Source organism: Arthrobotrys flagrans (assembly GCF_004000055.1).
Source record: "Arthrobotrys flagrans strain CBS H-5679 chromosome Unknown unitig_0, whole genome shotgun sequence".
NCBI lineage: Eukaryota > Fungi > Ascomycota > Orbiliomycetes > Orbiliales > Orbiliaceae > Arthrobotrys > Arthrobotrys flagrans.
The window spans coordinates 2,969,919-2,983,486 of NW_027137550.1; the positions used below are offsets into that span (position 1 = coordinate 2,969,919).

At 46.0% G+C, this 13,568-nt stretch overlaps 4 protein-coding genes across 5 annotated transcripts; 1 reads left to right on the forward strand and 3 right to left on the reverse strand.

Moving 5' to 3' along the window:
• Positions 1 to 834: 834 nt before the first annotated feature.
• DFL_003912 (uncharacterized protein) lies at positions 835 to 2,454 on the forward strand (the record flags this gene model as incomplete). 2 transcript variants are annotated; one of them, XM_067632919.1, is made up of 5 exons in its annotated part: positions 835 to 960; positions 1,045 to 1,260; positions 1,327 to 1,606; positions 1,671 to 2,011; positions 2,080 to 2,454. In XM_067632919.1, the coding sequence occupies 5 exons, from the start codon at positions 835 to 837 to the stop codon at positions 2,452 to 2,454; spliced, it is 1,338 nt and encodes a 445-aa protein (XP_067491139.1). The 2 variants fall into 2 exon arrangements, with proteins under 2 accessions (XP_067491139.1, XP_067491138.1); XM_067632918.1 differs by having other exon boundaries at positions 959 to 964.
• A 193-nt stretch (positions 2,455 to 2,647) lies between these two features.
• Positions 2,648 to 4,689, reverse strand: DFL_003913 (uncharacterized protein; the record flags this gene model as incomplete). The annotated part of the gene is made up of 6 exons (XM_067632920.1): positions 2,648 to 2,913; positions 2,987 to 3,469; positions 3,527 to 3,736; positions 3,795 to 3,952; positions 4,030 to 4,491; positions 4,568 to 4,689. The coding sequence occupies 6 exons, from the start codon at positions 4,687 to 4,689 to the stop codon at positions 2,648 to 2,650; spliced, it is 1,701 nt and encodes a 566-aa protein (XP_067491140.1).
• Positions 4,690 to 7,578: 2,889 nt separating this feature from the next.
• Positions 7,579 to 9,247, reverse strand: DFL_003914 (uncharacterized protein; the record flags this gene model as incomplete). The annotated part of the gene is made up of 4 exons (XM_067632921.1): positions 7,579 to 7,763; positions 7,831 to 7,928; positions 7,987 to 9,115; positions 9,181 to 9,247. The coding sequence occupies 4 exons, from the start codon at positions 9,245 to 9,247 to the stop codon at positions 7,579 to 7,581; spliced, it is 1,479 nt and encodes a 492-aa protein (XP_067491141.1).
• Positions 9,248 to 10,716: 1,469 nt separating this feature from the next.
• On the reverse strand, positions 10,717 to 12,765 carry DFL_003915 (uncharacterized protein; the record flags this gene model as incomplete). Its single annotated transcript, XM_067632922.1, has 6 exons — positions 10,717 to 10,782; positions 10,844 to 11,222; positions 11,288 to 11,407; positions 11,497 to 11,563; positions 11,925 to 11,946; positions 12,655 to 12,765. The coding sequence occupies 6 exons, from the start codon at positions 12,763 to 12,765 to the stop codon at positions 10,717 to 10,719; spliced, it is 765 nt and encodes a 254-aa protein (XP_067491142.1).
• Positions 12,766 to 13,568: the final 803 nt, after the last annotated feature.

Consider the following 13,568-nt stretch of genomic DNA (forward strand, 5'->3'; position numbering starts at 1 on the left):
ACCTCCGTCATCGACTATGGCCCTGACTCTCTAAGCGGATTCCTGACCAAAAATATACACATTCTCACCGATTATGTCTATATGGTGGGGCCCTGAGAGAATAAATTATTAAATTTGGTGACGTTCGTCGTCGACCCATCATAGACGAAGCTTATTCCCAAACTTATATCAAACATCGGCCTCTCCCTCTCTTGACAATCTGGAGACGCCCGAGTAGCTACAACTCAGATTATTCCTTTAGAATTTTCCTGTAATGTTTTTTTTTTAAAGAAACAATGGAGTGATAATGGGTACAAGATTGAAGGCTGCTGTGGTATTTTGAACAGAGTCTGTGTTGCGCAAAATATATCGGAGAGTGCCGAATGCCTGGCCCATGCCTGGCCTGGCAATGCGATGGCACCTACATGGCTAACATTGGTCTCTTTGAGTTCAGTTAATGTTGAGCATGGCCCATGATAGCGATAGGATTCTCAAACCACGACTCTAGATAAAATATGAGATTTCTTGTGTCATAGATGTTTGTAGTGAGCGATACGAACTTTGGTGATAGCTTCCTCACCTGGAGATTGTTAATTAACGTACATGTGAGCTTATGTCAATTGAATTCGTATGATCAAAAAAGACGAGGTTTAAGTCAATGGAACTAGTCAGGTCACCCGTTGGAATCCCGGGCGCATGATCGAAGTCTAGAGGATTTAGCCCCACTTACCTATCTTCAAAAGGTGAACCGGCTATGTCCTAGCGGAAGCGTTTCCCGTCACTGACCCATTAATGGCCGTTCTAGTTACGAGTCTACAGTAGCCCCAGAACAGGGCTCCATTACATTCATTTACCATGATATTAATGGTATTGTTAAGCTTCCTGCAGGCCTCGAGCCTGATTGACGCACACTCAACACACCACAACGACAAGATAGATCAAGACCGCCTCAAAGAACTTCACGAGAAATGGTCTACAGATGCAAGTACAAACCCCACAATTCCAGCTTGGAACATTATAATTTTAATCATTTATTTACGGAGATATCAATATTTTCCCCCATAGTGGTCGTTTTCCGGAATTTCCACATTCGCCCATTTACCATACACAAGATGCCTTACCAATCCCTATGCTACATACGATATAGCAATCATTGGTGCCCCATTTGATACAGCAGTATCCTATCGTCCTGGTGCTAGATTCGGCCCCAGAGCAATTCGAGCCGCTTCAGCACGACAAACCAGTTTTAGGGGGTTCAACCATCGAGCAGGATTTAACCCCGTAAGTCTTCATAACCATACCATATCAACATTAAACAAAATCGGTAGCAAATTGACGTAATTACAGTATCAAAACTGGGCCAAAATAATAGACTGCGGTGACATCCCCGTCGTCCCATTCGACAATGCTCTCGCAATGGAACAAATGGCCGAGGCAATGGAGGAGTTACTATCCAGAAACAGCAACGTTTACCAAACCGCCCGAAGCGATAATGCTAGAAAATCAGTCCTTGACAAGAAGATTCCTAAGATTGTGACGCTGGGTGGTGATCACACGGTAGCTCTTGCTGCCTTGAGAGCGTTGAATAAGGTTCATGGTCAGGTAGCTGTGTTACACTTCGATGCCCGTAAGTTCTCATTCCACAACTATACATACATTCCGTACGTTGTTTATCTAAACAAGATATTTAGACCTGGATACCTGGAACCCCATAAAAAACCCCTCCGCTTGGTCGTCCGAGCAGATGAGCTTGAGCCACGGATGTATGTTTTGGCTTGCCCAAACTGCCTACGACCCGCCATTAATTCTTCCAAACTCCTCGGTTCATGCTGGGTTAAGAACTCGGCTTTCTGGGATCGACTATGAGGACTACGACGATGATACCCAACAGGGATGGTACCGTATTGAAGCCGATGATATAGACGATATCGGTGTCAATGGTGTTATTCAGAGGATTCTTGATAATCTAGGGAAGGATATTCCGATATACTTGAGTGTGGATATTGATGTTATCGATCCTGGCATTGCTCCGGTATGCTTACTTACCTTTACGAAAACCTTACCAAAAGATAGGTTGAATAAGATACTGAATGGAAATAGGGCACCGGAACCCCAGAACCCGGCGGTTGGACCACTCGCGAAATGATACGTATCCTACGCGGTCTCGAAGGTCTAAACGTCGTTGGGGCAGACATCGTAGAAGTTGCGCCTGCGTATGATGGAACCGGGGAACAAACTGCACTCGCCGCTGCACAAATTGTTTACGAAATTCTGACGAGTATAGTGAAACGGGGGGTTGATTCAAATAGAGTGAATATGGAAGGCGCGAGGGGCACTAGACACCTGCAAAAACCGGAAGCACAGGCTGATACTGAAGATACGAAGGCCCACGGGTCTATAGAATCTCACGACTCAACTACTTCGGACGACGATGCCCCTCTTAAGGTTCAGAGGGTTAATAGAGATGAACTGTAGCTACTTAAAATAAGTATATAGGATGCATGGTAATTAGATCGATTGCTATGCTAAACACCACCATGATACGCCGATCATATGCTCCTCCCATTGGTATTATAATACAATGAAATAACGACGCCAATATGTACAACGAATATAAAATGCATGTCATCTTGCAGCTTTTCCTCGACTCTAGTTTAACCCGGTTAATTTATTGTCCGAGTGATTTCTTCTGCCTTTGTAAAAACGTTTTGACGGTATGACTGTATGGGTGTATAAGTTGGCTGGTTTCCTCATCCTCCGGGAGTAAGGTAATTAGAGATGCAACTGCTAAGCTCGACATTAAACAGGTTTTTAGACTCGTTTGTATATCGTCTGGTGGTAGACTTGCGGCTAGCATCCTTCGACTTCGAGTCTTGCAGAGATTGCAGCCTCTCGAGTGTAATATGTTCTTTTGTCGAATAAAGAAGTCTGTATCTATTTTTTTTTTTTTCACAAATGTTAGCATCCCCGGAAATAGATGCAAAGTATTACTAGAGAATTTACTAACCCTCTCGAGTCTTAAACCGGATCCTCGCAAGCTGGAATGAATTCTCTTGCTTTAAATAATCGTCCAGAGGCCAAAACGGAAATCGATCAGAATCATCCTCCCCAACATAAACTCTCCTCGGATTAGGCGGCTGATTCGTAAGTCGGATGGTACACGGGTCGATGTTATCCCTTTTCACATCACATGCTGAAACCTCGACGACCTGGGCCCAATTCCTGAATCGAAGATATAATACCAACGCGCATTTTGTGGGATATCCTTCTTCTTCCGCCACCAGATTGAGATTTTTGGCTGGTTTCCCGTACATTCTCGGACGGATGAGGCGTTGGAAAGCGATATCGCCAGATGAGCGATGGCAGAGGTAGAGGGTGGCATCTCGTTTCTCTTCCTCGCGGAGGCCGTAGTTGGTTTGAAATACAAAGTCGACGTCTCGTTCGCAGAGAATTTGGCCGCGGATAAAGCCTGAAGCGATTCTGGCGAAATCTGGAATAGACAATTAGGAACCATTTCAATCGCTCCCAAAACAATTTTGAAACTTACCGGTCGACATATCTGTAATATCCTGGAAATAGATATCGACTTGCGATTCGACATTATATTTGAACTTCGAAAGATAGAGCGCTTGTTGTGCATCATCCCATTTCCCTGTATACCTCGCGCTCTGAACTTTTCGTCCAACCACTGTGATTTGCATAGTCATAATGATATCCATCGATGGTGGATTCTCTGGTGTCCTCGGGTGACCGTGAACTAATACCTATTAGCAACCTCCCTCGCAATTTATAAAGGCGACTTTATGAAAGCATACACCATCCCGAAAAACAAGGACCTTCGCCAAAGGTCATAGCCCCCCTTCTCCTCTCATTCACATCCTTGTAGATCTGAATCGTAGATGTCCTATCCTTTAGACCCTCATGAGGGGGATATTTCGATCCCACTTTTGCTAATCGAAAACTCCTTGGTTCACTAGCATATCCCAAATGTTAGTTCCCGCTCCGATCCCAAAAGTCAAATACAATTTTTTTTTTTAGAAATGGACGTACAAGTATAAACAGCTCGTCTCTCCCGCACTATCATATGCAATAGCCCCCAGCAAATGTCTCATGAACTGTGTCGCCAACCCATGCGATTCAAAATTCAATATCAAATTCACCGGTCTCCCCACCCAACTCGGCTTAACATGAAACAAAGCAACCCGTCTCCCTTCATCGAAAGTGATTTCTCCAAAATCAAAGTCGTAGATTATTTCTGCGATATGATGACTGTTTTCTGCAGGAATGACAGGAGCTGGCTTATATGTCGGTTCCGAATTTGAGGAATCGTCTATTCCAGTCGTTTGTCGGATTAATGCAGGTCGGTAGGCAGGGAATTCGATATAGTTGTCGACTTGGTCATTGCTGTAGCAGTAGAGGTAAGGAGTGTGAGGATATTCGGCGCGGCGAAGGATGTGGACTTGGATAGGAATGCCCCTGGGTCCTTGGAATAGATTGTGCCCTTGGACGGCACTACAATGGACGAACAAAGATGTTAACACAAACTTGCATAAAGTGCGAGTAGGTAAGGATATTCAAGTAAACATACGCATGGAAAACGCATTCGTCGCATACGGTTGCACAGGAAAAGGACCTTGTGCTGGACCTGCTGCTCGAGCTGTTCAGACTACTCGACATTGAGCTATTGGTATTCTGCGTTAGGTGGCCCATTTTTTATTTCGACTTCTTCTATTATCTTATTGCCCCCCTAGTGCGCTAGAGTATAACTTCGTAGAAAGTATACTAAAGACGGGTTTCACTTTGTGCTCAAGGGAGCCCGTCGGCGATATAACAAAACTAGAACCGCAAAGGGACAAGGAATATAAATATCCCAGCACTATTTTTTGTAAGAAAGTAACTGATGAACGCACTCTGCAGAATAGCAAGGCTAGCTATGGTCGTTCGAGTGATCCTCAAGCTATATAAACGGCATCGAAGTCAGACGGGGCATTTTTTCTCCCTCAAAAGTTTAAAGTCATGCGGATATACAACTGGTTTCAAAGATAGGGCGTTGGAAGACAAGGATAATAATGGACTTACGTTTATGATATCGACATCCAAGCGCTCTTATATTGTTTCCCATTAAACGAATCGAGAAGGTCGGATTTTCAGAAGGCAGTGGCGGGGATCGATTAGGCGGATATATAGATTAATCTTGAACAACCAATCCTGGTGATAAAAAGAGACCTTGTCGAAAAGGGGGGTGGGTTGGATTGTTTATATAAAAAGAATTATCTTAATCAGACGACCCGACCCAAGCACGGATTTGCAGATTTATCTTTTTGTAGGAAGCGAGCAGTAGGTGTCAATTTTGCACATTCCTAATCTGACAGTCGCGGGATTCGGGAAGGCGGTGAACGGATCTGGGGCGGCAGAAATGTAAAAAGTGTTTAAATGTTTAGCCCAGATTATACTAGGTTCTTGGTACCCAGCACTAGCTATATAAACTGTTGGAAGGCGGGAGAAAGTGGTTCGAGAAGGAATTGGAGTGCCTGGATTGGGACACTATATTAAAGCCTCGATAACTGCACCACCGGGAGGATATATATCTTTGGTCAGGCCGTCTTCTCTGGACATAGTAAAAGATAGAACGAAAATTTCGAACTCTAATTCCTTTATCTTATGTAAAAGTAATTAATATCGGAGAGACATACCATCCGCTAGAAATCATGATTGTCTGGCGATTCCATACGGGTGCCGGGCGATGGAGCCCAATTGTGAACTTTCACCGTAACTTTCCTCGATCAGGCCCCATGTCAAGTGCATAATGTGCTATGTATGTCTTTGAAATCGCGTCACCAGAGGTGCTCAAGCTTTAGTTGGCCCGGCTGGTCCATAAGGGGTGGTCAGCCTTCCATGCGGTCTGAAGCAACCCGACCTTCCCTTGTCAGGACGAAGATGGTGGTCCTGGTATCGCCCGCACCATGCAGCTGTTCCATGGAGCTAAACGCTGGAAGAGAGCGAGGGAATTTTTTGCCTCATTGGGACGAGGGACTAGGCCTCTGACATTCGATCCTGGTACCTGGTAATTCTCCACGATTGACATCCAGATTTCAAGGTTCTTCCTGTGAATTTTAAAACCCGTCGACGGGATATATGGTTCTATAGATAGAAAGGAGTGCACCTATATACAGGCACTTAAAGAGACTCCAACGGGATATCTTGGATGCCTTGCTTGTTAAGATCTTTAAAAGCTTCATTACCAAGATAACCACTAGGCATTAACCTATCAGCGCCGATATATCGGAGTTCAGCACTAATACTAATGGTCTCACCCTTAAACTAATAAATCCGTTGACTCTCCCGATTATTAACTAGAACGCCGAGGTTGCCAACCCGCTCAGCCATATATGCACTTCGCGTGCGAAGTAAAAGGCACCAGTGAGCTCAACGGCCTTCGCCGCTCCTTCATCCGAGGTCTGGCCGTGCTCGTGATATTAAAGGCACGTTTGCAATAATTAACGTTAGGGTCTCAAGTCTCCGGGTATGTTCTTCAAAACGCATGGCGCTGAAACAATTTTTTTTCCCTTGCACAAGCTGCTGTAGTATAGACGGAATGGAACCCATTTGGTAAAACTAAGACTGTGGAGAGGGTCCTGTACACGTTGCAAGCGAAGGCTGCATGGTGCCGTCGGGAAAGATTCAGAGATAATGATTGTGGTGGTTCTAGACACTTTCTATGGAAGTTTTCTATGACCCCGCAGAATTCGATCCTGTGATCGCATCAATGGTAACATCTTTAGTATTCGTCGATGTGGATTGTAATCGATACTACGGCGGTGGAGCATTAAATCGAAATTGAAAGGCTTCTGCGAATAAGAAGAAGCATTCCTAACTCGTGCCATCCCAACCCCTTTCTCTCTCAATCATCAAAAAAGCGGCTTTTCTCCCACCAACCAACAGAAGAGAAAAGCTGCGAAAGAACAATCCCAGTCGTTCGATATTCTAGGCAACCAGCGCGCTCACCACCTATGTCTTCGATTATGTCGAAAAACTTCTGGAACATTACGCGATGAAGTTTAGTTTCCCCACACCCTCCTTCTTCAGGTTCCACACCAGATGGCGTTTCGAATGGAATATGCCCGCCAAGTCCGAGACAGCGCCAGAGGCCGAACAAGGAAAGTGTAGCCATGACGCGTGCGCTTGCTCAATTGAGATCAGGTATCGATATTGGATGCCATAATTGATTGCTCAATCGAGCAGCTGGATTGGTTATAGGTTGCCTGCATATTCAATCATCAAAAATGTGCTATCATTTTCGAAATGCGGTCCTGTCTACGCTAAAAACAAGGAGGGACCAAAACGTCAAAACGTGTTTATGTACGATGCATGATCAAAATCGATATAAAAAGTCATCGAATACCCCGGACACCTTGCGGCTGAGCCTCATGGCTCTGATATATGCATAAAAACCTCGTGGTTGGCTAGATGTTAGTGTCAAAGTCACTTTGCAGCTTCTTAAATAGACCAATATTCCACATGCTGCCTGTTTGTAAGCTGGCCGCTTACCACTCTGCAGGTAAACCTGCATATCCGATATCGCAGCACCCAAGGATCAGATCAATCGCTTTCATCTTCCCGCTCAAGGTCATACGACCCATCCGACTCGTAATCCCAAACTCCCCTTTTCTTACGACCACGGATCCTTGGTTGTTTATATTGCTTGACCCTGTCGTAGTCGTTATCAGAATCAGCAGCATCGTAGTCATCCTCATCAGGATAGTCGTTTTTGTAGTATTCCTCCGCTGTAATTTAACATAGGGTCAGCTCCAACCCAGCATCCTAGAGAAGATGGTACCCAGATAAACGAACCATTGCTATCTTCATCGTCGCTACCCCACAGGTCGGATGCACTTTCTTCATCCTCGTCGTTTTCGTACCACCATTGCTCATCATCAGAGTTGGATATCCTGGTGCGCGAGTCAGCCAATGTATCAAGAAGCGGGTGTGGATACATGCAGAACATACACCAGAACGCCATAGTCGCCGTTAGTGACGGCAGTGCTTCCGTCTTTGCTCTTCTTGATTTCCTCGCGGAAGTAAACATCATAAACCCACTCGCCTTCCTCACCGTCGCTATCTAATTTCATAACGTCCCCTGCTGCATCAACATCCATGCGCTTCTCAACATCTGCCCACGTGCCACCCCCAACCCCGCCGCCAAGGGGATTGATAACTTTGTTTTTCTTCTCTTGAACGGGCGATTTTGGATTGGTAGGATAGCTGTTGAGGTCCGGTTGGCTGGAGATGTAATCTAGGACCATATCCTGCAGCTGTTTTGCGAGCTCGTCGGAGTCAAAGCCAAACTCTAGGCCCTCAGAAGGCTTATCCGAAGGCTTCTCTTCCTTGGTCGTATTGCGGGTTCTTGAAGCATCTCTGCTTCTTCGTCGTTGTAGCATTGCCTTCTCTTTAGCGTGTGTCTGCGGTTTCTTCCTAGCGCGAGGTTTCTGTTGCTCTTCCACGCTGCTATACTCCATGTCTTCTTCATCATGACCTTCTGAGCCAAGATCATAATCATTTGTTCCGATCTTTATAGCACTCCGTTTTTTCGCTACTCTTCCCGCTCCTTCCATGAACACCGGTACAAGTCCTCTCTCCCGCTTCTTCCCGGTAACCTGTCCAAATGCTCCATTCTCTATCTTCATCTTCTTTGACAAGTGGTACCTCCGCACTTCGGCCTTCGTGGTCGGGCTCAACGCTCCAAGGTCATCAATAGGAGCACTGCTTGATATTGATTCCGAAAGCCGATGTCGTGACGCGACTGGTACTGGTTTCTTCTTCAACCTAACCGACCTGGCCGGTGATACAGCCTTCTTAATCTCCCGCTTGCCTATCGGAAGCTGTCTATCCGCTGCGATCGGCCTACCTTCGCGGTCGGACGACGTTGCTTCCTTAAAGCCACCAGGTTGAAGGCTATCCTTCAAGGCATCATCAAGTCGTGTTGAACTCTCCTTGGGGATTCCTGGGACGGTGAGCTGTTGAGGCTTCAAGCCATTGGGAGGAAGAGGGGACGCAGTGCCACTCGCAGCGCTTTCGACGGTATCGTGAAGGATAAAGCAGAATTCACCGTCGACTCTTCGACGTTTAGATTCGACGACTATTTTGAATTCCTGTTGGTTAGCGAAGGCTTGCTGGGATTGTACGGGGCGGGGTTACCCGTACGTAGGGTTTGTACGGGATCCTCGTTTCTTCGCCGCTTGATCCTGATGGTATGAGGTGGGAGAGTCATTTTGGCAGGTTGGTAAGAGGTAAGGATGGTGGATAGTTGGAGAAGCCTGCAGCGATGTTGACCTGGGCAAGGAGATTGCCTGAGGATTGGGGTTGAGGTTGAGGCTGAAGTCCAGCCCAATTGCCAACAGCAACACCAACCAATGCAAACGACACTAATTAACACACCAACCTTTTAACCCAAACTAAAACCGACGAAGACTTTCTGCCTACGAGATCCAAAAGTTATGAAATAGTCTAGCTAATTTGCGATTTAGAAAGAAGATGTTACCTTTTACTAGTATGTGTATGTGTGTGTATCAGGGAACGAGGCTGTATATACTATATATACATTTAAAGCCATATATGGAATATCATGTCCACAGAAGAGCAGCGGCTTCCCCATTCCGGCGTCCTCGTGACCAAAACTTTGATCAGCGGGGACGAGTACTGTAGTTTTCGATACTCAATGCTACGCTAACAGATAAAATCCTGATGTCATCATCACGTGGATAGCTAGCATTAACCAGTCCGTCATCCTCGCCTGTTAAACACTAAGATACTACTGGATCAGGCTAAGCTATTCTTGCAGCTCACCTATCCCGGTCACCTCCCTTGCTCACCAACTTCAGCTTCAGTTGATAAGCCGATATATTGAAACGCGGGCTTTAGCCTGTATACCTGGCAGCTTGCGGTTTGCCCGGCTTGTGGCAATCGTAGTGAAATGTTAATGTTAAGGAAGCTATCGAAGGCCGGTTCTCGCTGTCACAGATTCAGCCTCAAGATCGCTGTAATATAAGAAAAAATTCTGAAGAGCAAAATGCATTGCTAATATATAAAAAACGCGAGAAGCTTCAATTGAAGGTACCAAGTAGTAGTGACGAAGAGGAAACAAATACAACCCGCGTCACAATCAAAGAAGCATCGCAGCAAAAAACCCAGCAAAGACAAAGATGGGAAAAAGGGCAGCAGGGAATAAAAGACAGAAAGCTTTAAGCGGAGCTGTGAGAAAAATAGCAAACGATAACGGGAAGCTCGAAAGAAAAAACCGGGACAGGGAAGAAGAGAGAAAAAAGCAGCATACAGGTCCTATCCGAGGGATGAGCACAACATGATTCCCAAGATATTTTCTTCGCTTTGGAGAGCCTGGGAAGGATAATATGGTAAAGTCGTTAGATGGTATACATACGAAAGGCCAGAAAGATCGAGCAAAGCGTTCTAAACACCACACGAGTAGTCCCCAATTCGCCTTCGAAAAAGAACAAAGAGGGAATAAAGAGTCAGTTAGTACCTTCACGGGCTTCCATGCATCTGTGTAGCTTCCCAGTAGACCCAGTGACAGACGGCTGCACGTTTAAGATTCTGTCCCGCAATTGCGTTCGATCCTAGTGTACATAAAGTCGATATTATGCTATTGGAAATAGAAAAAGAGCATGCAGAATTATCGTAAACATCGTTGTTCGTTATAGGGCAAGACCTCGAAACAAGCGTTTATAACAAGACGCATCCCTTCTTCTTCTTCTCCGCCTTGGGGGGCTCTAAAGCTGCAACAATGGCCTAAAGGAGGACGTGTAAGCAGGAATGGATCGCAAGTCCTATAAATTGGCAGATGACTTACTTCATCAAAGACATTCTTCAGGTTCTTTTGAGTGAGAGCTGAGCACTCAACATACTTGACAGCTTGCAAGTCCTTCGCCAACCTTTCACCATCGGTTGTTTGAATGGGTTTCATCTTCTGACGATTTAGTTTATCAATGACACCAGGGTCATCTCGCAAGTCGACCTGCGTGCCAACGATCAAGCATGGTATTCCAGGGCAATGATGTCGGACTTCGGGGATCCACTTCTCCTTAACGTTCTCGAAACTGGCTGGGGAAGTAACAGAGAAACAGACGAGAAAGACGTCGGTTTGTGGGTACGACAAGGGTCTCAGACGATCGTAATCCTCTTGTCCAGCAGTATCGAAGAGACCAAGAGTGTATGGCTCATCACCAATCCTATGGTGGCATTAGAAACGATAACGATAACGATAAGAGCTGTATCAAGCACCAAAGACCCTTACATGACAGTGACAGCATAGTTGTCAAAGACAGTTGGAACGTATTCCGACGGGAACTTGTTCGTGGTGTAGGAAATGAGCAGGCAAGTCTTGCCAACAGCACCGTCACCGACGACGACACATCTATCAAAAGTAAGAAGCTTCCAGTTAGCTATCACGATAACAACTCAACTAACCATCAGGGGTTGTAGGGAAGACCGGTTGGAGCTTACTTTATGGTCGCGACAACCATCGTTACCAAAAGGGTATAATAGACGTTGCTTTTTTCGTCAAGTGGTTCTATTGAGGGAACGGAAGGATACCAAGTCAGACCTTAAACGTCGAAAGGGTTCGATAACGACGAGGTTATCAAGGCGATGATAACGCGACAACGAAAAAAAAAAAAAAAAAAAAAAGATTCAAGGAATTCGCGTAAGGACAAGAGCTATTGAAAGGTGTTGAAAGGTGAAAGGGGGGAGCCGCATGCAGCAACAATCAATGAGTGCAGGTGACCCTGTCCAGAATAGAGAGCGAACGTTTTGGAGGATGGAGGGTCAAGGGGTTATGATTGGGGGGCAGGTTCATTCAGGGTTCGAGTTGCGACTGGTTCGATAGAGATGTACATACTAAGCAAGTAGTATGTATGGATGTAAGTACGTACCGATAGGTAGCTTTGTCAGGAGCTACTGAACGTGGACTGGGGGCCTGGAACTTCAAGAAAAGGACAGCTTCACGCGATAACGTCGGAGGAGAGGTTGTCAATTCGGGGATGATTGATCTGGGGAGATGGAAGTCGGGGGAAAGTCGGCAGCTAGACAGTCGTTCGGAGGAGGACGGTGGTTGGCTGAGGTAGGAGGTGATGATATGGAGATGATGGTGATGATGGTGAGAGAGAGGGAAATTGGGGGTGGATGTTTTTTGGGGAGAACTGGATTGCCTACTGACGGGATTGATTGGGAGTGTGAGAGGGCCAAACACCAAATTAAGCTCCCTCTCTTCTTCTTTCACAGACACAACCACAGTACGGGCAGACAGATGCACCGCAGCACGGCCGGGCAAACGAAGGCAGGAAGGCAGGAAGGAAACAGCTGCCCGTCCTTGGAAACCTGAAACGTGAAGAAACCCAACGGCACAATTGTGTATGCACGGGCAGTATGAGCGATAAGAAGGAGAGGGCGAGCTAGTTCAGCTGCGCTGCACCTTAACTACTACGGACGTGCAAAGGGGCAGCAGGGCCAAGGGACCCAGAACTCGACACGGCCTCCCACGAATCGCTGGCTGTCGGTTATCTGTCCTGTCGAGGACTGGAAATATTAAATGTCCTTCGAATAAGGCAGAGTGCTAGCTTGTTTAAGCGCGGTGATGGCTGGATATAGCAGTTCAGTGCGTACTTCGAGTACTTCAACCTCTCCAAGCACCACCACTCCGTCACTTCGGTCCAAAATAGCGTCGCAGCAAAGGCGGAAAACAGGAGGTCCAAGAGAACCCAAAAGAGCTATCATCTATTTACCCACTTCGTCTACAGGCGAAATTTGCGGAGGCGATCACCCGAACAAGTTAATGGGCCTTCGCTAGCTTCAACTTAACCATCCCATGTCCCGAGATCCTGTGTCTCGATACCTCAAGCTTCCGTCTCAAGTTCTTTTTTTCGTCCCGCCTCGGACTGGTCTTGTCCGGGCAAAATGGCGACAGGGCAACACTCCCGATGCTTCAGATATAGCCAGGGGTCAGCTCATTCTCGTTTCCTCTGTCGACGAAGAAGGACGGGCGAAGACGACGGAAACATTCTAAAGCTGAGTTTAACGACTACGGACATGGATTTATTACGTACACATCTGTTCTTCGGTAAATATCACAATACCCTAAATAACAACATATGACAAGCCAGAATTCACAAAATTCCCGCAAGTGTTATCTATAAAAGGACCATTTTGGCTTTTGACTCTTGGTGCAACTAGCTTCAGCTTACAGAGTACATGGCTGCCACTACACTTCTATTCTCCGTCCAAGCCACGGGAGTACGTTGACGAAGTAGATGCAATATGGATATTTCGTCGCACAGCTTTGCCCGAAGAGGAGGTTAGCTTGCAATCTCAATATACTGGCGAAACCTTGCAGTGCGCCTGCAGCATCCAGCTCTGAGAGATCCTTTATACTTCGGATCATTTAACACTTTGTTACAACCTCCCGACTTTTTGATTTAAAAGGGAAAAAAGGGTCGGCCCCATGCAGATTTGCCGGGATCTGAAACGATATCGTACGATATAAAGATCTTGATGCTTGCTTACGAGAGCTAATTACTTTA